Genomic DNA, 25885 nt, shown 5'->3' on the forward strand with positions numbered 1-25885 from the left:
TCCGGATCGGACAGGTTTTAGTTGATCCGGATTAGCGGAGCTCCACCGCATTTGGAAAATGAAATTTGACCGCATTTCAGTTTTTCCACAACGAATCGGAAACCAACCAGCACCGTTCCCGATCGATTCTTGTCGGAATACCGGATTCGGCCCATTTTTCCCGATTGAACCGACCCTGCGGCTCCCACCTTCCGAGAGAGGCAGCGACGTGGGCGCGTCGGATTCGGAACACCCTGTGCGGCCACCTCCCCGGGCGATTTCGTTCGGGATACAGGGCGTTCGCCACGGGCCCGTCGCCGTCCTCCCTCTCTCTCTCTCTCCCCGGCTTCAAAGCCGGACACCCTGTACGACGTGTTCTTTGCCGAAAGTTCTAAATTAGAAAACTCCCGTCCCGCCTCGCTCTGTCATCTCGACCGGGCCGGAAATTTACGACTCGAATTTTCTCACCCCCAATCGACAGTCAGTTAAGTTTACTCCCCCGTCACGGATGATGGACACGGAAACGATGCACGTACAACTTGGGAACGAACCACAATACACCTCCATTTTGTGAGCTTCTTGAAATGGAAATAAACACAATAGTCTCAGGGAAACTGCTCATAACTCAGTCTCCTTTTGACGTCCGAGGCAGGACGATGAGAGTGCCATTAGTCTCACAATTACCTGCCATAAATACGCATTTCAAGTGGAAAGAATAAACGACTTCAAACGGGGCTTAGTGCCTTGAATAATTTAGGGCCGAGGGGTGGGGGGACGTCGTTTTTCCTCGATTTCCATTGAAAAATGCGCTCTCATTGTTTTTGCTGAGCGAACGTTGAACGATCGCTTAGAGGGGCAGGCCTGTGCCGGTCGAGGTGGGAAATCGCCGACGGCTTCAGACCGCACAGATGAGGCCGGAAAATACGGAAAGATGGACCAGAACAGACCCGGAGCCCTTGAGTGCCGCTCAATGGAGACACTCGTCCCCGCAGTGATAATGAATGAAGGTGCCCCCGAACGTTCGCCCCGATAGTTGGAGGCGAGGGGAGCTTCGCGGGTACCGGGAGTCGCTCGGGGGAGGGACAAACGGGAATCGCGGGCGTGTGTCAGTGACAACATGGAAATCGCGTTAGGGGTTCCTTTAGTGGAGGCCCGAGACCCCGGAACTGCACAACGTTCGCTCCACGGTAGACGGATGGGAGGAAAGAGTACTGCGGAACTGTGAGTTGTACGGGGTGACACATACGGTCGGCGTCGCGTGGGAACTTCGCTTTCACCTACGAATTTAGGCTCCGCCTTCCGGGCGTGCCCCAGAAATGACGCGGAGGTCGAGAAACAAGTGACCGTCTGTGAGGGAGGAGTTGCGATTTTTTTTTTTCGAAAAATTTGAAAATTTCGAAAAGTCGCAAAGGAAATTTACTCGTTTTCCTCCCATTTACCGATTTTCCACACCCCCACATTTTTATTTTTTTTAACTTATTTTCGGTATTGTCGCGTCGTTGCATCATAACGCTGTAACAAGTTGCATTATACATATTTATATTATTATTATGAATATTATGCGATATTCATGTCCGGAAAATACATAATTCGGGCATTTCACGCGAATGTTTGTTTATATCTGATCCTGCGCTAATAAACTCCATGAAAATGCCGGAATCATGCAACCTGAACATTTTCCCCGTGGATTGGGCCAACTTTCCACCAACGTATACGTGGCACGTCTCCGATGAACTTCACGTTCCCTTCGCAGATGCGAATTAGTTAAAACTTCAACTGATGAATACTCATTCGGACAATTACCTTGGTGCACCGTAATCGCCCTCGCCGAGTCGCTGACCGGTTTGGACGCTTCGGAAGGGCAGGAATGCGATTTTTTTTTAAAAAGCTCAAGTCGTGCGAGAAAGTCGGCAATTGCCGCTCGGGGAGAAAACGAGAAATTTTTTCCTTAGCGTTTTTGCAAAATTTTCAAAATAAAAAAAAAATGCAACCTGACAGTTGTAGACAGGCACTTGTTTTTCGACGTCTGCGTCACGTTCTCGCGATTTCTGCGGCCCGACCCGAAGGCAAACTCGAAACTCGCCCGAGTTCGCACGTACGAGGACCCCCCGCGCGGCGCGGCCCTCACGGGTCGCCCTGTGGATGCGTAAGACCAACCAATGTGCGGGGTGTCGAATGGAAAAACTCGGGTTTTCGCCCTTGGAGAGGGTCGCATCCCCATATTTCCGGTCGTCGGCGCAATGTGACAGAGCTTTCGTAATTTTCCGAATTTTTGGCGACGGTGCCTCACACGCCCGAAGGGGTAGCGGTTGTTGGGGTGGAATCGCGCACCATTTCCAGCTGAGACCCACACTCGCCCTGCGGCGAGGGCTCGCAGGAACACCCTTCTTGACACTTCGACGGGGGATGAAACGGGCACGGTTTTCGGTATCGTCGGCAAACGCGAAAACGGGCGGCAAATCGCGACATACGCGGGGTGGTCGATATGGAGAGATCGACTGAACCTTCCGGACACCTCGAGCACCGCCCGAAGGGAAATCGTGCGGCCCGCCGGGGCCAGAAGTCGCGATTATTCTCAGCCAGACGTGAAAACCTCCCTTTTCCTGAAAGCTCTTTAATAATGACGTTCCTGACACCGAGAAAAATCTTTCTTTTAATTTCGAAGCTTTTTAAGGAGCTCAAATAATGAGAAAAGTTCCCCCCTTTGAGCTGAAGTTTTCCTTTGCTAATCAGGCGAAAGAAACTCGTTCTAATTAAACAGTGCGATTTTTAAACGTATTAACAGCTTAAAAATGGACATTTTTAGGTTATTTTAAAAGAAAAAAATAATTAAACGTTGCTTGAAAGACCTACGTAAGCTCCTTACTCATTGTTCAATAAAAGACTACAGTCTGACTCTCCAGGAGCACAAAGGGCCCTTAAGGGGGCTTATCGAAGGGAGGTCTTACATGGTAAACATTTGCTTTTGTATGTGGGAAATATTATTTGTGAATAAACAATGTCCCTGCGTGTAACGAGAGATTCTCTTTTATGCTCCGCCTACATAATCCAAATTACTCGCAAGTTTCGCTTAACAATATGAACAAACGTCGCAACTCTAGCCTCGGCTTAAGTTTTAACAAGACCACCAGATGTAATTAGTAAGACAGACTATTAAATTATTTGCCACGGGTCGTCTTGAGAAATTATTATGCCCCGATGGCAGTGCCAGAAGGGCGCGACTGCTCGCAGCAGAAAGGATCGAGCGACGACTGGAATCTCCATCAGGATAAATAAAACTTTTCCAGTTAAACTTTCCGGAGTGACCACGCCAGGGGTAGTTCGAAAGAACGGTTTGATTAAGACGAGTCCTGCGGCACGTTTCCTTTGTCCGTTCTCCCTCGAAATCTAATTTTATCTGAGAAAAACCTGGATCTGGTGCCCTTTTTGCTTACTCGATTTCATTTTTAATACGGGCCCTTTAAGGCCGACCTTAAGGGCGAGCTCCTTCTGTTGCTGATTTCAGGTGAACAAAGGAACTCTTCACTGTTTAGTTTCGCGGCCACGTAACTTCATTTCTGTTTCAGCGATTCCTTTCAGCCGCCGCTGCGAACTTGACCCTGATTTTTAAGATAATCTCCGGGAGTGGTTTTAATCGAAGGGACAGTGACGTCCGTCGAATGGAATTTCGACGATTCTATTTGACGGACCGCGAAACCTGTTCCCCTCTACGATAAGCAGGTTCAATTCCCGTTTACATTGGACTGCTGCGCGATTAAATCAATATTTTATGCTCTTCCACTTTCAAGTGAAATTAAATTGAAATTGATGCTTTGCCTGGATTTTAGCGAGATTTGATTGAAACGCGTTCGCGGATTTTTTTTATTTTAAGGTCTCGTTCGAGGGGATCAGCCGCGAAGCTACGAGAAAGCAGGAATGTTTCGGGATATCCGAGAAAATCTCGACGATTATGTGAGAGTTCCCCCGAGAAACGGGACAGTCTGAGAGCGTAAGCGGTAAAAGTACGTTCGTCCTGCAGCGGACGGTGAAACTACATCATTTTCGCGTCTTTCCTGCCGGCACGGAGAGAGTGAGTAGAGCAGCCGAGCTTTTGGGTGATTTCCACGCATTGTCTACATTGTTTACGCGCGCTTTTTGGCGATTTCCACGCATTGTCTACATTGTTTACGCGCGCTTTTGATTCGTTTTCGTCCCTTTGACGGCCGGTTGCGCAGTGGCGGTAATTGCGAACTTCAAAGGACGAATTTTCGTCGCCGGCACAACTGAAACAATTTTGGCCCCCCTCTCCTAGAGAGGCCCTTTGGCCAGATTTGTCTGAATATGAGGGCAAAACGAAGAGATTTTTTGTTTATTAGAAAAACTGCCGTTCTTAACCGCACCGATAGCTCCTAGAATTCTTGACGTTAACGAGAACTTGCGACGCCGTACACGTACAGGGTGTTTCGTAGACATGTCGCAAGCTTTCAGCGGATGCAGAGCTCACAGAAACGAGTATTAAGAACGAATAAAATTGGTCCGAAATCGCTTCGTTTCCAATATACGGGGTGTTTAATTTTTTATAATTTTGCTTTTCAATATTTCAAAAACTGTTTGAGGTACGGACACGAAATTCAGGACACGCTCTAGCGGGTTAACTATGCTGTTCGTGAGTAGGCAGAATATTTCCAATTCCATCAGTGACATCTGTGTTGCCATCCAATGGGACGTTTGTGATGGAAAAAATGGTACGCCACTGGTTTTTTTTTATACGAAAATTTTAATAAATTATTAAAATTCTTGACAAAAAAAAGGTCTATCGGTGTTTTGTTGCTCAACTAGCCGTTTTCGAGATAAGAAAAACTATTTCTCATAGATGTTCCTCCCAGGAAACCGGTGTAGGTGTCCATATGCGATTTTTTAGAATTATACAAGAGAAATTAATTTTATCGTATTTTAGTCGATGTGGAGGACGCGAAGACAAAAAATTTCATGTCCGTATCTCGACCCGTTTTTGAAATGCGAAAAAAATATATTTTGTTTAAATGAAAGATGAACCACCCTGTACATTGTCATAAATCGATAATCCTGCATCGCTCTGTTGCTGGCTACAACTCGGCGAGAAAACGGCCGTCTTGGCCTTGGAAACTTGTCTTTCCTTCATGGACACATTCCACAGCATTTCTGCACGGGGAAAGTCAAAAAACAACTTCGTAAAATAGCCACGGACCCATGCAGTAAAGCACAAATTTCAAAACGAACGCTCGCCCCGCGCAAGGCAAGAGACAGACACACCTATGGCCAGTTAACTTTCGTCCCGACCTCACCTGCCAATCCGCAACGCCATTCGCTCAATCCGCGCGTGCACGGCACCATCCCCGCTCGGGAACCGACAAACTGACCTAACAGTCAACTCTGAAATTTTTTTCTTGATTCGTTCACCCGGTCGCGTCGATGCGTGATTGTTGCAATTGCAATCGCCGGAGGCCAACGGAGGCCCTCGTCGTTTGTCTTCGTCCCTGACGGATAATTAATTTAGTTTGTGCATGCGTGAATTTCCGTTTCACTTTATCGCTCCCTGTGTGTCGCCTGGAACCGAAAGAAAACACCGAAACCGGGTAAATTACATTCGAATAGGAGACAGATAAAATATTTACAGCCCACGTTGTGCGGGACCCAAATGATTTGTGGCAGGAACGTCGCACTGCACCCAAAAGCAAGTTTATGTCGACTGTTGAAAAATCAATTTTCTTCTGTTTCAGCTGGTGAAATGTCGGTAAAACTAAACCGCCGGCCAATCAGAGTCTCGCTTCCGAACGTGGACTCCGCCCCCAACACCAGCGATGTGGGCGTGGCGGGGTTCCAGACGCGATGAACCACAACGGTGACCCCTCATGGACCCATACGTCACGGTGTACTTCAGTGTGGGGCTGCGCGTCGAGTCGGCGCTGTTTAGACCCAACACCCCGGTCGATCAGGTGAAAGGCAAGTACCGAAAAGAAGGGTGGGGGGAGGGGATGGGGGTGGAAGGGTGGGTGGGGTGTCTTGGGGACACATCAGAGCCGATTTTGCAGGTTCGGGGAAGCAAAACATAAACGAAGGATTTTCCGCTGCTCGTCGAATAGTTAAGTTTGCCAAACAGGCAAAACCTCTGTTATTTGTAACTCGTCTAAAAACCCCCGAAGCAACGAGGGGAGCGACTTTTCGAACGGGCGTGAGCGAAAGCCCCGGTGTTTAATACATTATGCAGCATTGTCGTTGGAAATTATCAAAGAGACAACCCCCTCGGACTTATTTTCCATGCAGAGACGCCCGATAAAAACACTTTTCCGGGTTAATTTTTTTTTTCTTGTGTTCGTGTCCAATATCGTGGGGGTTTAATTCCGTGAGGAATAAATTTTCGATCTCCCAACACTTTTAATCCAAGAACAAAACAATGCAACAAACAAGCGCAAAAGTCAACCCCCCCTGCAAACGTTTGTGTGTAGACTTTGCCACAAAAACTTGGCTTCGGGCTTCGGGGAGCTCGGCGCAAACAAAGGGGCTACATTTTGGTGTTGAATAAAAAGCCGATTCCGCCATATTAAAATAAAGTTGCGAACGTTTTCTGTGGTTTTCACCTTTGTTTCGAAGCCCCGAAGAACTTTTAGTTTACTGTCCTAAAGGAGTCAATATGAAGTCGAAAAAAAAAACCCGTTGGAAAATCGCTCTTTGTGCGAAGTCGGAGCGTCGCCGCTTCCAGCGCATTTTGCTCGGGTTCGTGTTTACCCAGCGGGGCGGGCGCCTGATTGGTGGGGAGTATCGCACCGGTAGCGGGACGGTGATAAATTGGTCAGAGGAGCAAACAGTTTGGAAATTTCGAACTTAAGAAAAGGCACTTCGCACTGCCCGCGACGGCCCGACGATACGAAGTTCCTACAGGGATTGACGGCGGTAAATATTGAGCCGGCTGACGAATTTGAGGCTCCTGCGGCGGGTCTCCCACGTGCCGGCGCTCAAATTTTGAGAGCGCGACAATGCCGGGAAAATTCAGATGTCATCAGACAGAGCCGAGTTAAGCCGAGGAAATTGCAACGCCGCGCTCGGCATTTATTTCCGCGCATTATACGGCTTCGGAGCGGGCTTTGTAGCTAATTAAGCGATATTGCCAGACTCTCCGTGAATTCCGGAGATTCGAGTGCGAACATCCGATAAGTACCCGCGGGCGCCGTTGTAATTGAACAAAAAAATGATTTCACATGTTCCAGTTACGGGCGAAGCCCGTTAAGGCGTAGGGGAGTGTATATTTTTATTAGCGGGCGTCCCCTTTCAGTCGCTTGTTGATGGGGGCGTTGGGGGGCGTTATTAAATTTTAAGCCCGGACCGTTCTTCGTTAAACCGGAACGGAAAATGAAAATTCTGATGTGTAATTAAAGGCCCACAGGGAGCGACAGAAATATCGCGAATTCGCCGCAAAAAATACATTTTCTGTTGGCAAAAATGCACCCGTCAACAAGTTGTCGAATCCGGGGGGTAGTGTTGTCGAATGGGAATTCAAGCGAAGGGGGGAGAGCCCGTATAAACAAAATTATTAAATGCCCGTTCGGCATTTGATTGTAAAACCAATTATTCGGAGACGATACAATAAAGTTTTAATGGGAATAATAAAATCTGCACCGTCTGGTTGGGGCTGTAATATCGACTACCCCGTTGTGAAAACGCTGTAGATTGTAATTCCGGCCTTTATACGAGTTTCCTTATATTAAAAAGCTTTTAGTAGCGTATAGCTTCCAATATACCCGGTATAAATGTAAAGAGCCTTTAAAATTGACCTCGGAAGTTCTCCTTGTCGGGGGGGGGGGGGGGGGGGGGACCGGGCCCCGTTGCATTTACCCGCTTTTCGACAACGCTAACAACAGGTCTCTTAATGCTCTGCAGATGAATAAAGAGCGGGAAAATATTACTGCGATAAATCAGGAGCCGCTGTTGCTAATAACCCCCCCGGAACGATATACAAAATAAACCGTTTGAGGGCATTGAGCTCCCTCATCCTGGGCGCATTTTTCGTTTGCACCCCCCAGTCGCTTCTGTCCGCACCGAAGGAGGAACGCGACAGGTATCGCGGAAAACGTGCGCAGTCGCCCGACGACCCGAGCGCAGGGGTGACGTCCCGCAGGCCTGCGACCAATCGGCGACCGGCTTTGAGCGCGGAAAGTCGGGCGAACGCAAACTGGTCTCGCCGGCTTTTAATTCTCTTTTGCACGGCTTGGCAGCTCGAAATGCTAAAACTCGCCGGTTCGGTCGAGCACCTGCCGTCGATCAGCCGACCTTCGTTGTGTGAAGCGTGTGAAAAACTTCGACGAACAGTCACTTTCGTTTAAACGGACCCTTATTGCTCGGAATTTAAAAAAAAAATAAGAAAAAAAAAGCAACAACAACAACAAGCTGCGATGCAAACAACTCTTCGTCATATGTGATTCACGCTCGGTTCAGTCCGGAGCTGGGCGAAATTTAAATTTCAATGCCAACTTTTATGTATGAGATGTAGAGATAATGTTTTCTGGCATTAATAAGGGAAAACGATGATAAAAGTCAGGAACAATTCGTACGAATTCAAACATGCCCCAGGGGAGATTCGTTTCACTTTTGAATGTGATTTTTCGTATTGCTCGCGGCGTCGGAGGGACGGGAAATTGGACCCTCCAAGTTTCAACGACGTCTAAACCGTCTGGCAACGTTGCCCGCTAAAATTGCAACGCTGTTCTACCAAATCGGTGCCATTTCGTTCAAGAATTTGTTGAACCGCTCTCGTCGCGATTTCGAGTTTTTCGCAAAAAAAAAAAAAAAAAAAAAAACTAAATTTAGGAACCTTTTCACGGTCGAGGTCGCAAAGTTTCGACAAGAATTGATTGTTCCGATCGGCACCGAGATCCGCAGAAGAAGCTCGAGCTTCGGACGTTGCAGTAATCGAAGGAGGACGCGAAGGGGCATCTTTTATCATGTTTCACACCAATGCGAAGAGTCTAAAGTCTTGATGAAAAGATCGATTTTCTGCTTCAGTTGACTACACCCAGATACAGCACCTCCCAACATAGCTCATTAGTAATACAGACCGGGCCCTTACTCCCTTATACCCAGAAATCGCCATTTAATTTAATCGCGCATCAAACTGCAGATTGAAATTCAAAAAAGGGGCATTATCGCCTTCGCGCTCCAATAACTCGCTGGGATGAAGCCCTGCCTTCAGACACATAACGGTATAATTCGCACGAGAATGGGGCTTCCTTGAGGCGGCCCAGGAAAGCTCTATGTTTGACTGTGTCCCAACCGCTAGCCCCCGAACTAAGGTAACTTAAAGCAAACGTGCACTTCGCATTCTCCTTCTCTAATCCGGCAGTGGCACCAGCATTATTAGACAAAAAGCAAGGCTGAATATCCCCATTTTGCTCTCAATTTTATCGGAAATTTCCTCGACAAATAGAGCCCCTTTCATAAACATTTATCTTGCTCCCTTTGGCGTGACTGTGTATTCTGTCTCAATTCGGCGGAATTGCCTTTCAAATAACTTTTTTTCTCCTCGATGAACGCGCTCCCTTTCTCGGACATTAAAAAAAAAAAAAAAAAAAATCGACTCGAACATTTCGCCATTTAAATCGACTTTCACGTTTCAGCTATATTCCGAGCTGCAGCCGAAGCCGGTCCGAGTGATATCCTGAAACTATACAACGCTGCTGGTCAGCTACTCAATATCAGCGCAGACTTGCTTCCCAATACGCATGATACACCTTATTCGTTAAAGGTAAGATTATATGCCCCCGAAAGCCCCTCAATATAGGAAAAGTTTTCCCGGAAAGCTGTGTCAAGAAGTGTCATGGGAACGTGATTTATCTAGAAAAAACACCTGTTATATTGGATTGGAAATTTTAAAGTTTAATAAAGAAGAGAGCCGGTGTAATTGACGCACCTTCATTAAACCGCACACGAATGACTTGCTGTTTGCGGCAAACATCGAGCTAGTAATTAATGGACGAATGGAAGAGTTGCATGATTAATTGCTTATAGACACGTGGGTGATAACATTTCTGTCAAGCTTCAACAATTCAAGGGCTTCCACTCGTCCTTCACGGAACGGCCTGATTACATTAAAACTTATTTTTTTTGTCCGTGGAATTTTCCATTTCGATCGCAGTACGTTGGACCGTCGAACTTCTCAATTCGGCCCACTGCGCTGAAGATTCGATTTACCTTTGTTGAGCGACATCCAATACCCGGATGTCAAACGAAGACGTAACACGTCATCGTGCATGCGTTGCACACATGTATCGTTTTCTAGGTTGTCGCAGCAAACGGCCTAGCAATGCTTCAAGAATCCACCTGCGCAGACTTGAAATCGTTAGAGGCGCGTGTGTCGGCGGTCGAGAGAGAGATGCGCGCCGAATTGCCTTTACCCCCTGCAGTGGAGGAGCTACGCAGAGAGGTGGAGGCTTTTCGCGAAAGATTGGAGACCGATGAGAGTCTGAGCTGGCTTGGTGAGCAAACGCAATTTACACAATTTAATTGCTTGTAAATAATTCCCCAGGCAATACTGAAAAATACCCACAGGGCTATTTCCTCATTTTTCATTTCAATCGTTAATTAATTGCGAAGAAAATCCTAAAAGCTCCAAATTCCCATAACATCGCGGCGAAAACCAGAAATTCCTTAAGGCAATATTGACGAAAGAGATCAAGAATTTTAAGTAGTTTCACGAGCTCTGTGTGCTGGAGGCGCCAAGAGAATTATAATCATTAAATCGGAAATATTAAAAATAACGTTCTAAAAGGGCTGGAATTGATTGGAAATATTCCAATGTGCATGTTAAATGACGTGATCATCATCAGGCGTAAATCGTGCTGGTGACGTAAAAAGGTCGTGTAAGGGCTGTTTGGCTTCGGTAGCGGGATTTGAAGAGTTAGGTTTTGCCAAAAATTCGAGTTTTACACTATAAAATTTCGGACATTTTTGCAACTGTTAGCCCTAAGGTCCCTCGATAACCGGCGTTGGAGAATAAACAGTGACGACCAAAACCCGCGATTGCGACGTCATGTGCCTAAGATGCCATCTACTTGATTGCAAAAAAGCTTCTCGTAGTACTATTCCCCGCTCATAGGTCGCGTTCGACACGCTCTGTCAATTTCAGCTCCGAATCTAAATGTTCACATTTTACTGCCAATATTCGGATTTTCATCAATAAACTCCCCATAAAAATCCTTTCGGAGTAATTAATAATCGGCTGAATTAACAAAACGCGTACCACACATGACTGAATAATTCACGAATTTCATGTTTAACAAGCGATCGACAGGAGCGAACAATATATTTCATAACTGACAAATCAATTATTGCACACAATATGTTACGGCTCTGATAGGTTTCGCAGTATGACGCAAACTATAACGCCAACACACACAAGTGGCGTAATTCACCATTAAATAATAATCCCTCGTCATTCGTATTATAATAAGGATTTGTGGACCCGGAAAATTGATATAACACCGGACATATTTCCAATTAGACTAGGAAATTAATCGGGGTTGGAGCTCCATTTTGTCGGCCATTGATGAAATTGGACAGATCGTACGACCGAAAAGAAGGTTATTAGGAAAAATGTTTGATGGATTTCGAGGGTGCACACAACAAAGCCGCAAAGCGATAAATCTGCGCAATAAAAACTTACCCGAGGGTGAAATTCTTATTCTTTCTGAAGGCTTAAATTACTCTTTTACTCACAAATAAATTGGAAACGAAACTAACCGCGTCCTTAAACATTCAATTGTTTCGGCGTTTGTGCCGCGGGTAGCTCTGGAACGTTGCGATGACCCACGCCGTGGTGATACGCACCGTGCTGACACACGCCGTGACGTCGCGAAACAATTGCAAATCGCATCAAACACCTCTGGGCCACATCGAAAACGAGCTACAATTTCCGAATTTGGCTTAAAGGGTACGATCGCTGCCCCGTTCGCGGTGCAGACAGCAAATTAAATTTCACGACGACGAAGTCGTTTTTTTTTCCTTTATTCTGACCCTTCCGATTATGTTCCTAAGCCTGGCTTCGTACTCGCCATAGGGGAACAGCCCGAACCTCTCCGCGGGACTACCAACAAGGGCTTGGAATTAAGACAAAACTAATTTTACACAAACATCCTCAAAGTAAACAAAATTTGACCTCCATCCGGTAGAGATAATAATATTAAAGTCCTTCCAGCAGGCAAAAGTAACGCTAGCTGACTATGATGAAAGGACTGTGCTTACTATGAGCAAAAAGTTGAGGGCCCCTTGGCGCGGAGAATAACACTAAATTAATTAAAGATCGTGCAACAGCGTTAGAGGGGCACGGTGATAATACAGTCAAAACACAGAAAAATAGCTCCGCGGATGCGGAAAGGCACAAAACAAAATCCGCAGAAATTACTCACCCTCAAGACCTGTTGGTAGCGGCAAAAACTCACACACACATGCACTGTAGTCCACCACTAAACATGCTAAATTCATCAATACGACCATTTTGGCGCCTTTGTCGAAGATGACCCGGAAAGGCATGTTGCTCGAAAACAACTGACGATGTGTACAGTTCCGAAGCATTGTGACGTATTGTTGAAAACATTTGAATGTTAGTTTACGCGCTCATGTGACTTCGAAATTCTTTGAGTTGCTCTAAAAAAGAAGTTTTAAGTATTTCTCTCTCATACATTTTGGTTTTCTCTTTCTCTCTCTCTCTTTCTCTATCTGTTTTTTTCTCGCTTCGGAAGATGATGATAGGTCTGCCATCTCAATGAGAGATCTGTCACCAAGACAGTACCAAGGTCGTTCGTCTAAGTAAAAGGCGAATATTGTTCTGGATTTGATGTGTTTGAAGGTGTTAGCGAGTGATTTAACTAAGATAAATACGCATCCATCAGGAGGCATTTGGGTACGTATTGATTAATGCGATTCTCCCTATTTCCAAATAGATTATTGCCTAGGATTCCCTTAAAGGTTACACGCGTTTAATGCCCAAACAACCTTGCTATTCAAATAAAACTTATCGATTCCAGGCTCAGTGTCCCGATATGAAGCTTCGCGTGCCCAGAGACCTAAATTTACCGTAACTAGCCCATAAATACGATATTCCGTAATTTAATTTTCCCCTCACTTTCGAAAGAGTTATGCAACTGCTTTAACTTGATGGGCTTATTCGACCAGAACATCCGCCTGGGGCCCTTTTCCCAGCCTTCCCGGCACGTTTGCGCCAATTCCTGATTTCATTTCAGGATTCTACAAACAACTTCCGGAACCGCTCTCCAGCGAAGAATGTCGACGACTTCAGTACCGAAGAAAGAGCGATTCGGTCAAGAAAAGGGTCAAGCAGAATTTCGCCAATATTTGGTAAGTCCACAAGTTTCCTTCACCTCTACAGATGACTGTTACACCAACTCCTGTCCTTGATCGATTTAATGTCTCCTTCTGATTTATAGGCGCGTCGTCGGTCAAAACTTGAAATCTAGGGCTTAATTAAAGCTTTAGGGAGGAAAAATCTCCAGGAACCGAGGGCTTGAAGTTCTAAAAGCACTTTTAAAGCGACTTTAATATCATGAATATCGGGGTTGTGAGTGAGTTTAGAGCAAGGCTTAGTAATCTTTGAATAAATTGAGAGTGCACTTAACAGTTAAGGAGATTTTAAAGAGATTGATGCGATACAGTGGAAGTATGCTATGCAAGTTTAACCTAGTTAGCAGTAATAATTTGGAATTTGACCGGGGACGCGGAAGCGGTTTTTACCTGCAAGTTTATGGTGCCAATTCAGGTCGCATTGCTTAAAGTTATAAGCGAAAAACGCGAAAAGAACGGAAATACCGTAATGAAAATTTCCAACTTTTAGCATTAACGTTGCACAATTACCTGTCGAATTGGCGAGTGCTTAGGGCAAGCACATTGGCGGCAAATGGCGACCCTAAATCCATAAATTCTCCCCTGCAAGGAGATCCCCTTCTTTTTCCAAATTATTTGAGGCAATTTTCTGAATCTTCTATCTTAAACCTGGATTTATCCTGCATTTTTATACCTCCAAATCCATATTTGTAGCGACGCACAGGTCTCTGATGCGATCCGGCAATGGTTACGCATGCCGACCTTCGACGCTCGTCCTTGGGAGGACGAAGAGCTCCTCCTGCTGCTTCAGCAAATGTATTTGGACCACGATTTTTGTGCGAAATTCGCCATTGATATTACTACGCTTAGGAGATTTTTATACGAGGCTTACAAGAATTACAACGACGTTCCGTTCCATAATTTTCGGCATTGCTTCTGTGTAGCTCAAATGGTAAGTGTCACGAGAGTTACAGTCACCAATTTGTCATGACCGAATAACTTTTTCCAGTCTTCGGATCTAGCTTAGCTAAATTTTGGAATTAATCTATTGCTCCTTTTCCAGCTTTACGCCATCTCTTGGTGTGTGGACTTGCCCAGCAAAATTGGAGACTTGGAGGTCCTGATTTTGCTAACCTCCTGCATATGCCACGATTTGGACCATCCAGGGTACAACAACATTTACCAAATTAATGCCAAGGTAGGTAGAGTTAGGGCTGTCTTCTCGATTACTGCCGCTAAATCATAGCTGCAAACAGACGAATTAATGCAAATTTCCAAGGGTCAATAAAATTGCAAATAATTTATCACCGTATTCTGTTCCACAATGTTACATGGTCCGATCGATTTTCACAGGGGAGGGAGATCCGAATTTATGGGACAATAATTCCGCGATACGATGGAGTTTAGTTGCGATCCGGCTTTATCACAATTTATTGCCGTACTTCGAGGTCTAACTATGGCATATTTGCGCACGAATTAATGTTTTTGATGCAGACAGAATTGGCCATTCGCTATAACGACATTTCACCCCTGGAGAATCACCATTGCAGCGTTGCTTTCCGGCTTCTGGAAAACGAAGACTGCAACATTTTCAAGTCGTTTGGTAGCGAGGATTTCAAGCAGGTCAGGGAAGGGATGATTCGTTGCATTTTGGCAACGGACATGGCCAGACACAATGAAATTTTGACCAATTTTAGGGAAATATTGTCTAGTTTTAATTACAACAACAAGGCCCATGTTAATTTGGTAAGTGCACAGTAGCCCCATCATCATCATCATCGGGCAATTAATATCTTCTTGTAGCTTTGTATGGTATTAATCAAAGTATCGGATATATCCAACGAGGCTCGACCTATGGATATAGCAGAACCGTGGCTGGATCGGCTGTTGCAGGAATTTTTCAAGCAAAGCGATGCAGAGAAACTGGAAGGCCTTCCCGTGACCTCCTTCATGGACCGGGAAAAAATCACCAAACCTGCCTCCCAATGTTCCTTCATCGGATGCGTTTTGCTTCCCTTGTTCGAGGCATTAGGAGAGCTTCTCACAGAGCTACAAGTATTGAATTGAGTTTAATCACGCATTATCCTAACCAATCTTCCTGCAGGATCTCATAGTACAACCAGTAAGGGACGCACTAGATTATTATAAAAGACTAAACGAAGTTACGAGAGAGGAAAGACTGCACCGTAAAAGTATCGTCGCCGAAATGGCCGCTGATCATCACCACAATTCGGCTAATCAGAGTCCCGATAGCAGCAATGTGGGTCTTCCGAAATCGAACTCCAACGTCAGTTTTAAGGCCAAATCGCTGTCGAATCGATCAAGGTAGGGATATAATATTTTTCGTATATTGACAAGTAAATTTAATCACAACCGAACTGTAGCGAACATATTAAGAACGGGCATTTTGCAACTAAATTATATTATTACATATCCCATTGCCTGAATTACTGACGCTTAACTAAAATACAGCAAATACAGTCACCATGTTGTCACGAATTTGATATCCAATTTTTATTATATCTAGCTGAACTTGCTCTGTTGCAGATCACGTTCGACAGAGGAAGAAACTGAATTAAGCTTAGACGGATCCGTACAGCAATTCGCCGAAGATCAAAGTTTAGAAGACGTAATTGAAGATCCTGAAAGCGGGGAATCTGAAACAGCCAACGAGGTGGAAGTTTCTGAAAAGGCCCTGAAATTCAAGATTTCCACGGAATGCAGTGTGCCAACTACCGGAAGAAAGAGCTATCCAGGATCGAGGAAGGGCAGTCGAGAAAGGGGGCAACACCTGAACCATTCCGATTTAACCCGAATGATGCAGCAAAAGGGAAAACTTAAGACCATGGCCTATAGTTTCGACCACCATTTTCTGGCCGAAAACAAGAAACTTTCCTTCGACAGCCCGTCTTTTTTAGACGAGTACGCCATCACTTTGAAAAAGAAATTCGAGGAGGATTTGGCCAATAATGAGCCTGGAGAAAATGGAGAAGAATGCGTGGTTTCTAAGGAAACTTTGAGCTTAAATAAGCGAAATTCGGAGCATTCTGTCAAAGTAGACGAGAAGAAGAATAGCAGCATTTTGAAGCTGGGCGATAATAAAAATTATGTGTCTGAGAATTTGAGGATTAGTACTGACTACCAAGAAAGCGCTCCGAAGTACAGTATGCTGAACAAGAAGTATAAGTACTCAGAACAGGATAATGATATAAGCGTAATAACTCTCAACGAAGAGGTGAAGCTACAGTCAGACTCAAAATCAAACAAATCCGGGATTTTCTCGTGTTTTCGCCAATTTACGGACAGATTCGGTTTGTCTCAGGACTCGAAACTGCGATACCACCACAAGAACAATAACTTAATCAAAGGTAAGAAAAACTTAGAGACTTTAGAGAATAGAAAGGCGAGCACTTTGCCGAAAACCAAGAACCGGGAGGGCAAACCCAAAGCCTGGAAATCCTTTCTTTTAGGCAAAGAGAAGATTTGGTCTTCAGATGTAACAGTGGACGCGTCTGAAACGGACAATCACTCATTACCCTCCACCTCACGGATGAACAGCAACTGCGTCACTCCTATTAGAACCCCTCAAAGTCTCCAAAACTCGCCCCTCAAAAAAGACTGTTTAGACAAGGATCAGTGCACCCTAGTGGAAGTTAAAAATGACGTAGACAAGGATCCGAACATAATTTGACAAGAAGTGAACATTCCTGAGGAGGAATGCTTCACCAGGTACATTTTCTGTCGCTGTTGTACATACCGTAAGGCTAATCCTAGCGAATCTGTTTAATAGAAGAATACGTGTGCTATTTATTTTCTAGTTATTTATTACCTACCGATGATATTAGTATTGTATCTAACTCTATTTTCCAAGATATTGTAAAGATAGTTTTCTAAACCGATTTATAGCTTTAATGTAGCGGAGACTATCGGACAAGTTGCTGTATGAGGGGAAAGTGCATTGGCTCAAGTTTTCGAAGTAATCCTCACGGAAGTTTTAATGAAAAGCTTGTTCCAAGGTACTGATAATTTTCCTCCGCGGTGTCAGCTTCATTTGGACTTTGATATTAATCAAAAATTTGTCAAATCGACCGAAATCTTAGTGATAATTACAGGAAAAGACAAGATAGGAATAGTTCTACAGAGAACAGAGCTTTGAATTGACGTTAAATAGTTGAGTTAAGACTGTTTCGTTTCGCTAATTTTGTCAATATTTTAATGATTTGTGCCTTAAAAATCCTGTCCGTAGTAGAAGTTGTTATGATTTCTCTTTTTTGGAAATTACAAGTATTCCTCTTTAAATTTATTTACATATTCGAGGATGTTTGCAAAGAAGCTTATTATAAGACTTATACTTGATATTAGATAGCCTATCGTTTAGACAATTAATAATAAGGCAATGTCAGCTACAATTCTTCCAAATTCCGATCAGAACTCTCGGCAGAGTGGTGAGAAAAACCGAATGTGATAATTTGTTATTAAAAGAAAGTTGCCAGTAGAGCTGAAAACGAGGGCCGAATCGAACTGCAAAATTTCTCCCGTCTAACCAGCAGGACTTTAGGGCAACGTTTTCCAATGGAAAAGAAAAACAAATCGCGGGACAACTTACAGATTCCTCTCCGACTCAGCTGGATCGGCGTCTTCGCGCATTTCCGGGACTTCGACCTTCGGCCGATGTCCGCGGACACCCATCATCTTTCCTAAGTATTTACCGTAACTGTAAACTTTCTAAATCTATATACATATCACAAAGTCCAACTTAACTGATTTCAAAGGCTCGATACGCTTCCTTTCCGTACTCCTGAGGACCACTTTCAAAGTCTGTACTTTATTCTATTTAGAAACACGCAAATTTTCTGATGTTCGAGACTGTTTCCATGTCGTGTTTGAATTAATTTTCCCTGAAAAAAAAACGTTTCCGAAATTGTAGGAAATTAGGTAGTTTTCAGACATTTCTATGTCGCTTACGCGCCGTCTTAATTCGGGGCGTACTGAAGACCATCATCATTGTAAGTGTATCTGATGGGGAAACCAATGATTTAATTTAAATGTACAAATCAAATAAATGTGTATTGAAATTGGGTGAGAGTTTTATTTGAATAATTCCCGAAGCAACTTCCATTTCTTTGTAATCGTAAATCTGGCATTTGTGTATGTTATCGAAGCAGTTGGCGACGGTGGCAATGCACGATGCCCGAAACGTGGTGCAAACCACCGAAATACGCTTATTGTTTATTGAATTTTGCCCGCAAATTCAACTAAAAGCTAAATTAAAACCAAAACCGGCCTAGTTTCCATGGAAACCAAGAATCTGACTCAAATTTATTTTCAAGAGGAAGAAAAACTCAGCGTTGTTACTCAGTTAATATGTTTTATATAAATATAAATATTGTAAATCGGTACTCAAAATTATAACCCCCAGCCAAAAGTATATATTATAAAGAATAATCGAGTCAGAAAATACTTCACCCAAAGTATATTGAACAAAAATTTAAATAGAATCGGCCTTCAATGACTAGACCTAGAAAAGCTACTACTTACCTACTCATCGATACAAAATACGGATTAAAAAACTGAAAAATACCGGACAGTTCTCAAGCTCAGATGCATCTCAAGACACCAGGCGCACAAAATCAATAACAGAAACTTGCAATATCAACAACCTCTGCATATGTAAAGACGGGCTAACATCATATTCATTTTAAAACTAAAAAACATACAATATCAACAATAACTGGCAATCTCCGCGGACTTCCGCATGTGTAAAGTATGATCCAACACGCCATTCATAGACAACACAACAAAGACACGGACTAAAAGAAACCTAAAGAGAACCAGAAAGAACGCACATTTTAATTCAACACTAAAAACGCATTTGATTTTAGTTTTTTTTTGTTTCGAAACTGCCTTAGCGCAAAACATGTTTTCTACATAAACATTGTTGTTGCCACGGGCACAGGCCAGTCGGCTTGATGTCTGCAATAAACTATTTTACAATGCAAAATGTGCGGACATTTCGAAGTGCCCTTTTTAAAGGGAAAGTTAGTCGTCATCGTCGGGTAGATCCTCGTCTGTCGTGTACTCAGACTCTTGATCAGCCTTATCTACCGGGTTTTCTTCTTCCGAATCCTCGAACTCCCATTGAGGATGCTTGGTGATTTCCGCGGGAGCCTCCTTCACATCTAATTTGAAGTCTTTCTGTTGATCGAAGCCGATGTACGAGTCTGACCTAAGGCACACTGTGAACGAGTACACGCCCGGCCATATGGGTGCCGTAAACTGTATTAAAAAAAAAAAACACGGTAGCTACATATTAAAAATCTGCTGGAAAGACACGTTCAAACCGGTAATTTTACCTTGAGGTGTACGGTTTCATTCTGCACCAAACCGGTAACGTGATAAGGCGCAGTTAGCAAAGTCCTAGATTTGCGGTCGCAAATGTATGTCCACCAATATTCCTGTTTGTCGTGAGGGAAATACGGGCAATGCACTGGATGGGAGGACTTTGATTTTCCCTCCAACGATTTTTCCCTCTCGTGAATTTTCCGGAATTTCTCCCATTCCTTTAAAAAATATAAGAATTTTTGTTTGAATGAGATCATTAACGTTTTCAATTCTCAATGAATAATCCCGTAACACTTGGGTATAAAGTTTGCAATGAGCAACCACCAAAAACATGTTACCTGGTCGTCGTCCTCAGGATTAGACTTTTGGGTGGTGCTCTCATCTCCAGATGATTTATCATTATTTTCATTGGTATCAGCATCACTTTCGTCGCCGGAATCTTCGCTGTCTTCATCGGCGACTCTGGGCTTTCTTTCTTCCTTAGATTTGGCTTTTCTCTCAGTGGATACACTCGGAGAATCTTCCACTTTTGTTTTGGTGATCGCAACTGGCTTTGTTACAGGCTTATTGGAAGGTTTCTTAGTTTTCCTCCCACCACCTAGTAAAATTCATTATACTGAGCAAAAAGGTCCAAAAACTTGTTCTGAATCTACCTCGCTTCTGTTTAAGCCACGCTGGCCTCTTAACTATTACAGAAGCCTCATTATCCCCTTCAGCTCCCTCTTTATTTTCTGTAACTCCATTCTCAACGATCTCTCCTACTTCTTGTGCAGTCTCATCCCCAAATAATGAAGCCATGTCTTTTCTAACAAGGCTCACTGTTACAGTCACTATTGCGCCAGCAGTGACTTCTGTGGGATTCTCATCATCCATAACTAAAAAAACAATAAGGAATAACTTGTTTAAACAAATACCAAAAAATCACCTTCTACAGTTATCTGAAAATCAACATAAGGCATTCTTCCCAAAACTTTTGTTACATTTTCATACTCCTCATCACTCAGATTTCTTAGTAACGCTCTTCGGTCTTCGCCCTTAAGCTGGGCATATTGTTGTAGCGATTTTATTTGCCGCTTTTTCGAAATAAAATATTTCAGATTATCGTCGTTTATGTAAGGCAACTGCAGTAAAGGAGACTTAAATTCCCACAGGGCTTGCACCACCATGGGGCACAATTTCATACAATTCTCTATAGTTTCTAAAGTAGGTAGATTTTTTACTACAAAACAAAACCCATGTTATGTTAACTTGAAATTCATGTTACAGACTGCTTACTTCTTCGAGCATAGGCAAGTAAAATGAGCTGATTCACACAACTGACTTGTTCCTGAATTAAATATGGGCATTTTCCTATGATGTATCTTCGATCTTTTTCAAGATTAAAACATAATGGGATTCGGCTTAAATGGGCATGCAAAATGGCTCGAGCTTTTATGCTATAAGGGTAGCAAAGGGGCCGTTCTTTGTTTTTCTCACTCAAATTTGGCAGTTTTTTAACCAGCTAAAACAAACAATTCCAACATAAGAATTAGAGTTTTTGGAACAGAACATCTAGGATGTTTGTGATAGTTTAATCATCTTACATGAGGAACTTCATCGTTATCTGATTGTCTTTCTTCGATTTCAGAATTGTGCTTTCTGTCAAATTCGAGACTGGCAGCCAAAATCATTATCACTCTCTTTAGTGCCATATGAGGAGTTTTATGGAAGAAATAATAGTACATCTGAGTAGTATCTAAGAGAACTTGGTCTCCTGTAAATTTGATGCTTCGGTACCACCAAGTCCCTACCTAAAAATAATCTATTTCTCTAGCAACACATAATATATTCTCTATTCTCTACCTACAACTATTGGAAGTGCCACCATAAACACCAAGGCATAGAGTCCCAGCACCCAAACACTATTTTCCTTTTCAACTATCCAGGATGGGAGTGCTATGCCAAAACTCATAGCACCAGGCCCGTCAGGATTCCCATATTTTTCCCAATTCCTTCTAGATTCTTCATCAGTTAAAGCTTGATATGCTTTAGACAGTTTCATAAATTCCTTTTCATTTCCAGTGTCCTTGTCAGGATGAAGAATAAGGGACAATTTCCTATAAGCCTTTTTGACTTCTGCTTGGCTAGATCCAGGAGAAATTCTCAATATTTCATATGGATCGAAATTTGCCAGTTCATAATCAAACTGGGATACCTTATAGGCGAGGAATATTAAGATTAACCATCCGCATATGATTACAAGAATTGTTAGGAAGTTCCTTGCACCTCGCCAAGGCTCTGCATTTTTCAAATGTTCTCGTTTTATGGTACAGGGGCTACAGTGACATAGCTTCTTTTCTGCCTCAGGATCTGTGAAGTATTCAAGACATATAACATAAAATTTGGTACATTTAACGGTATGTAAACGAAAAATTCACAAAGGATTACATACCTCGTTTCTGTTTCCTTGGCCAATAGAATATGGTTACCGGGATTAGAATGAGGGCCAGGAACGATAAAAGGAAGTAAAAGAAGGTTCCGCCGCTTTCGTCGTATTGGAATTTCTGGCCCATTTTCGAAATTTAATTTAGAATTTGAGCCTTAAACGCAACCAACGTGTCCATATCCAAAAGAGATTTTTGTTGTTTTTTAATTTAAATGTCAGTGTCAAAAATCCTATCAAATGTCAACTAAATCCCACGTATATCATTTTGCTCTTCTTATCCCCGTCGAATTATGATGAGAATGATTTAACTACAAATAAAATTATCAAAAGTTTATGTAACCGGTCTTAACGTAATTAAGATAATTTAATTTGTTGATATAAGCAAAATTTATCTATTAAATACAACAAATACACATGTTAAATCCACATAAAATATCAGGTTATCTACGTTGTTTACATTGAATTTTATTGATAGATTGTAACAGGAAACAAGTGGCGTCCTCATATCTTTAAACGTGAAACTAAAAACTTAACCAACTTCCTTTTTAATGGTGGCGTCGTGGCCGCTAAAAGTGCGTTTATAGTTTTAAGTTTTTGTTTGCAAAAATGGTAAGAAAATACTGTAAATTATTCCAAATGTGCATCTTTGAGAGGTACATGAATGAATTTGTAGTATTCTTCAATACTGTGGGTTACTGTGGGCTTACCGCTGATAGTAGATAAACGCCAAATTCCCACGTGTGTTGTGTCGAAACCGTGACAATGCCCTCCCATATTTTCCTTAAAAATACCTAATATCCGCATTAAAATGCTTCATACGACATAATCAATCTATTAGAGCAGTTCTTTGTTGGTCAATTTACCACAATAAACTCCACTTGGTGTATCAATACTGGTGGTAGCAAATCTAAATGTTCTTACCCCTACCTGGAGCCCGTTTCATTGAACAATATAAATAACTCGTTCTATTTTACGTTTATCTTAGTATTTGGTTTTAGGCATTGTCTACAGCTCGTCCGCTTGTAAGCATTTACAATGAGAAGTCTGAGGAGGTTAAGGGATCGAGCATTGCTCTCCCAGCTGTATTTAAGGCTCCCATCAGACCTGATATTGTTAACTTTGTTCATCAGCAAGTTTCAATGAATCATCGCCAACCCTACTGCGTTAGCGATAAAGCTGGTAAGAACGCCCTTAACTTTCCTTAAAAGTGCTCACTGGCAGAGATTTTGTGCCAGGTGGTAATACATTGAACATTTTCACAGCCTAGTAACCTCAAGTTCAACTTAGTTCCATTTAGGGCTGAACTATATGATGATTTGCTTTTGGTCCGTGTTTATGAATCCTTGTGATTTTACTTTCAAAAGCTCTGAACAATGCAAACCTCTAATTCTCCATAAAGGTTCTAAACAATATTTTGAGGGTTATGTTCTAATTAAGGCCACCAAACTTCTGCTGAATCATGGGGAACTGGTCGTGCAGTCGCCCGTATTCCTCGTGTACGTGGAGGGGGTACTCACCGGTCTGGACAGGGTGCTTTTGGCAATATGTGTCGAGGGGGGCGCATGTTTGCTCCCACCAAACCATGGCGCCGTTGGCACAGGTAAGGTCCTTCACTTAACTGTATTTGATTATTTTGGTGTGATGATTATGATGATGATTTACTTTTGGTCCGTGTTTATGAATCTTTGTGATTTTACTTTCAAAAGTTCTGATCATTTGTTTATAGAAATTTTGCTCTAACGTTTGTGGTTCTTTCGGCTGTACTTCATTCTCTACAGGCGCGTGAACATCAACCAGCGTCGTTATGCCCTCGTTTCAGCTGTAGCTGCTAGTGGCGTGCCAGCTCTAGTTTTGAGCAAGGGTCACATCGTGGACCAAATCCCAGAGTTGCCGTTGGTTGTTTCAGATAAAGTGCAGGAATTCAATAAGACCAAGCAAGCTGTGCAGTTTTTGAGAAGGATCAAAGCCTGGGCTGACATCCAGAAGGTACGTTGTTGATCTTGTTAAATGAAACTTTATTGTTGACAAACAATAATGATGATGATTTGCTTTTGGTCCGTGTTTATGACAATTGATGATTTTTCTCAAAAGCTCTGATCATGGAATAAGTAATAGTTTCGTAACCATTTAAAGGTATGTTTGTGAAAGTGTTGGTGGTTTTCAGGTATACAAAAGCCAGCGGTTCCGTGCTGGCAAAGGAAAGATGCGCAATCGCCGTAGGATTCAACGCAAAGGACCTTTGGTTGTGTACCATCAAGACCAAGGTGCGCCTCCTCTATTTCTCTCTCATTCCAGCACTCTTCGTTCCATTTTTGCGTAGCTGAAATAACATAAATGGTCCAATAAAGTGCAAAATTAAATCTTTGTGATAACTTTTTTGTCTAGCTTCTCAGTAGCTATGAGAAATATACTTCACTAAACATTTGTCTTATTACTATCAACACAAATTTGTCTCATCATCATGGACGATTTTGAGGTGTCAGTAATTTTTTTTAGGATTACGCAGAGCCTTCAGAAACATCCCAGGGATCGACCTAATCAGCATTGACAAGTTGAATCTTTTGAAACTGGCTCCCGGTGGCCATGTGGGCCGCTTCGTTATTTGGACCCAATCAGCATTCCAGAAATTGGACAAAGTATTCGGTAGCTGGAAAACTGCATCTGTTGAAAAGAATGGATACAACCTCCCTCAAACAAAAATGGCCAATACTGATCTGTCCAGGTTGCTCAAGGCTGAAGAGATTAAATCCGTTTTAAGACCACCACAGTAAGTAAATCGGTGTGGTAAGCTAGCATAATCCAATAAATAATTTTCAATATGATGAAAGCTTTTGAGCACTGGGTTATGACACCGCTCTGTGATTACCTTATTGACATTCACTTCTGATCAATTTAGAATGCTTTTTACGCATGAATTCAGATGAATATAAAGGGACTAGGAATGTGATCTGTTTGCAGGAAGAAGGTGATTCGTCGTGTGCGTCGCCTTAACCCGCTAACCAATACTAAGGCGCTGATTCGCCTCAATCCTTACGCTGCAGTTCTGAAGAGACGGGCCATTTTGGCTGGCCAGAAGAGGAGTTTAGCTCGTGAGGAACTGTTAGCTAAGAAGCGTGGAGTAAGTTATAGGTTAACGTGGGAACTTTTTTTTTCTGACCTACTTTTTTTTTCCCCCTTAAGATAACATTGCCTAGGAGCAGTCCCGTGGTGAAGGCTGCAAAACTGCAAGCTCGCAGGAGGGCCCAAATTCTGAAGGCCAAGAAGGAAAAGGCGGCCGCCAAAGAGGATCCGGCTAAAAAGGACCCGGCTAAAAAGGACTCGGCCAAAAAGGCTCCGGCTAAAAAGGTTTCAGCTAAAAAGGACTTGGCCAAAAAGGATCCGGCTAAAAAGGATTTGGCCAAAGAAGACCCGGCTAAAAAGGACTTGGCAAAAAAAGACCCGGCTAAAAAGGACTTGGCCAAGAAAGACCCGGCTAAAAAGGACTTGGCCAAGAAAGACCCGGCTAAAAAGGACTTGACCAAGAAAGACACGGCTAAAAAGGACTTGGCCAAAAAGGAGCCGGCTAAAAAGGACCCGGCTAAAAAAGACCTGGCCAAAAAGGAGCCGGCTAAAAAGGACTTGGCGCAAAAGGATCCGGCTAAAAAAGACTCGGCCAAAAAGGACCCGGCCAAGAAATAAAAATTAAAACATTCGTTACATTTTCAAATTACGAATACGTAATTTGAAAATGTAACGACTGCTTGCAATTGAATTTTCATTGTAGGCTAAAGTTAATAATATAAAACTTTAATTGAC

General features: G+C 43.0%; 4 protein-coding genes and 1 non-coding gene across 10 annotated transcripts in view; 3 read left to right on the forward strand and 2 right to left on the reverse strand.

Moving 5' to 3' along the window:
• The window catches only part of LOC136341859 (cuticle protein 8-like), a 61407-nt gene extending 48908 nt beyond the window's left edge, over nt 1–12499 (reverse strand). Inside the window, exon 1 of one of the 4 annotated variants that reach the window (XM_066287221.1) lies at nt 12393–12499. The gene's annotated coding sequence lies outside the window, so the exon portion shown is untranslated. Of the gene's footprint in view, nt 1–11650; nt 11894–12392 lie in introns of those variants that run through there. The other 3 variants (XM_066287224.1, XM_066287222.1, XM_066287220.1) reach the window with 3 other exon arrangements.
• Pde9 (phosphodiesterase 9) overlaps nt 1–18401 on the forward strand; it is a 49410-nt gene extending 31009 nt beyond the window's left edge. Inside the window, exons 2-12 of one of the 3 annotated variants that reach the window (XM_066287185.1) lie at nt 5718–5940; nt 9606–9733; nt 10268–10463; nt 13227–13341; nt 14038–14275; nt 14387–14521; nt 14818–15069; nt 15127–15378; nt 15428–15648; nt 15871–16691; nt 16794–18401. In XM_066287185.1, the coding sequence (XP_066143282.1) occupies nt 5850–5940; nt 9606–9733; nt 10268–10463; nt 13227–13341; nt 14038–14275; nt 14387–14521; nt 14818–15069; nt 15127–15378; nt 15428–15648; nt 15871–16691; nt 16794–17014 (2670 nt within the window). In that variant the 5' untranslated portion in view covers nt 5718–5849 and the 3' untranslated portion in view covers nt 17015–18401. Of the gene's footprint in view, nt 1–5130; nt 5574–5717; nt 5941–9605; nt 9734–10267; nt 10464–13226; nt 13342–14037; nt 14276–14386; nt 14522–14817; nt 15070–15126; nt 15379–15427; nt 15649–15870 lie in introns of those variants that run through there. The other 2 variants (XM_066287184.1, XM_066287183.1) reach the window with 2 other exon arrangements.
• Nucleotides 18402–18671: 270 nt separating this feature from the next.
• Nucleotides 18672–22303, reverse strand: Sec63 (translocation protein Sec63). The gene is made up of 9 exons (XM_066287187.1): nt 22097–22303; nt 21508–22014; nt 21249–21451; nt 20941–21166; nt 20591–20884; nt 20319–20540; nt 20004–20263; nt 19677–19883; nt 18672–19599 (listed from the first exon to the last, which is right to left on the reverse strand). Exons 1-9 carry the CDS (start codon nt 22215–22217, stop codon nt 19363–19365), a joined length of 2277 nt encoding a protein of 758 aa, XP_066143284.1. The 5' UTR covers nt 22218–22303; the 3' UTR covers nt 18672–19362.
• Nucleotides 22304–22556: 253 nt separating this feature from the next.
• On the forward strand, nt 22557–25885 carry RpL4 (ribosomal protein L4). The gene is made up of 8 exons (XM_066287196.1): nt 22557–22699; nt 23089–23269; nt 23528–23690; nt 23869–24076; nt 24255–24354; nt 24587–24857; nt 25049–25208; nt 25271–25885. Exons 1-8 carry the CDS (start codon nt 22697–22699, stop codon nt 25766–25768), a joined length of 1584 nt encoding a protein of 527 aa, XP_066143293.1. The 5' UTR covers nt 22557–22696; the 3' UTR covers nt 25769–25885.
• Nucleotides 23736–23806, forward strand: LOC136342313 (small nucleolar RNA SNORD18). Its single transcript, XR_010732622.1, has one exon. It is a non-coding gene; the product is annotated as a small nucleolar RNA SNORD18 (small nucleolar RNA).

Source organism: Euwallacea fornicatus, chromosome 11 (assembly GCF_040115645.1).
Source record: "Euwallacea fornicatus isolate EFF26 chromosome 11, ASM4011564v1, whole genome shotgun sequence".
Classification (NCBI taxonomy): domain Eukaryota; kingdom Metazoa; phylum Arthropoda; class Insecta; order Coleoptera; family Curculionidae; genus Euwallacea; species Euwallacea fornicatus.

What these genes read in the sequence shown, in the direction of transcription:
- Sec63 (XM_066287187.1), bottom strand. Translation starts at nt 22,217, where the DNA reads ATGGGCCAGAAATTCCAATACGACGAAAGCGGCGGAACCTTCTTTTAC. An exon ending in ATAACGATGAAGTTCCTCAT is followed by an intron (nt 21,167 to 21,248) that starts GTAAGATGATTA and finishes TGTTTGTTTTAG; the next exon opens with CTGGTTAAAAAACTGCCAAA. An exon ending in ATGAAACCGTACACCTCAAG is followed by an intron (nt 19,600 to 19,676) that starts GTAAAATTACCG and finishes TTTTTAATACAG; the next exon opens with TTTACGGCACCCATATGGCC.
- RpL4 (XM_066287196.1), top strand. An exon ending in CCTGGGCTGACATCCAGAAG is followed by an intron (nt 24,077 to 24,254) that starts GTACGTTGTTGA and finishes GGTGGTTTTCAG; the next exon opens with GTATACAAAAGCCAGCGGTT. An exon ending in TGTTAGCTAAGAAGCGTGGA is followed by an intron (nt 25,209 to 25,270) that starts GTAAGTTATAGG and finishes TTCCCCCTTAAG; the next exon opens with ATAACATTGCCTAGGAGCAG.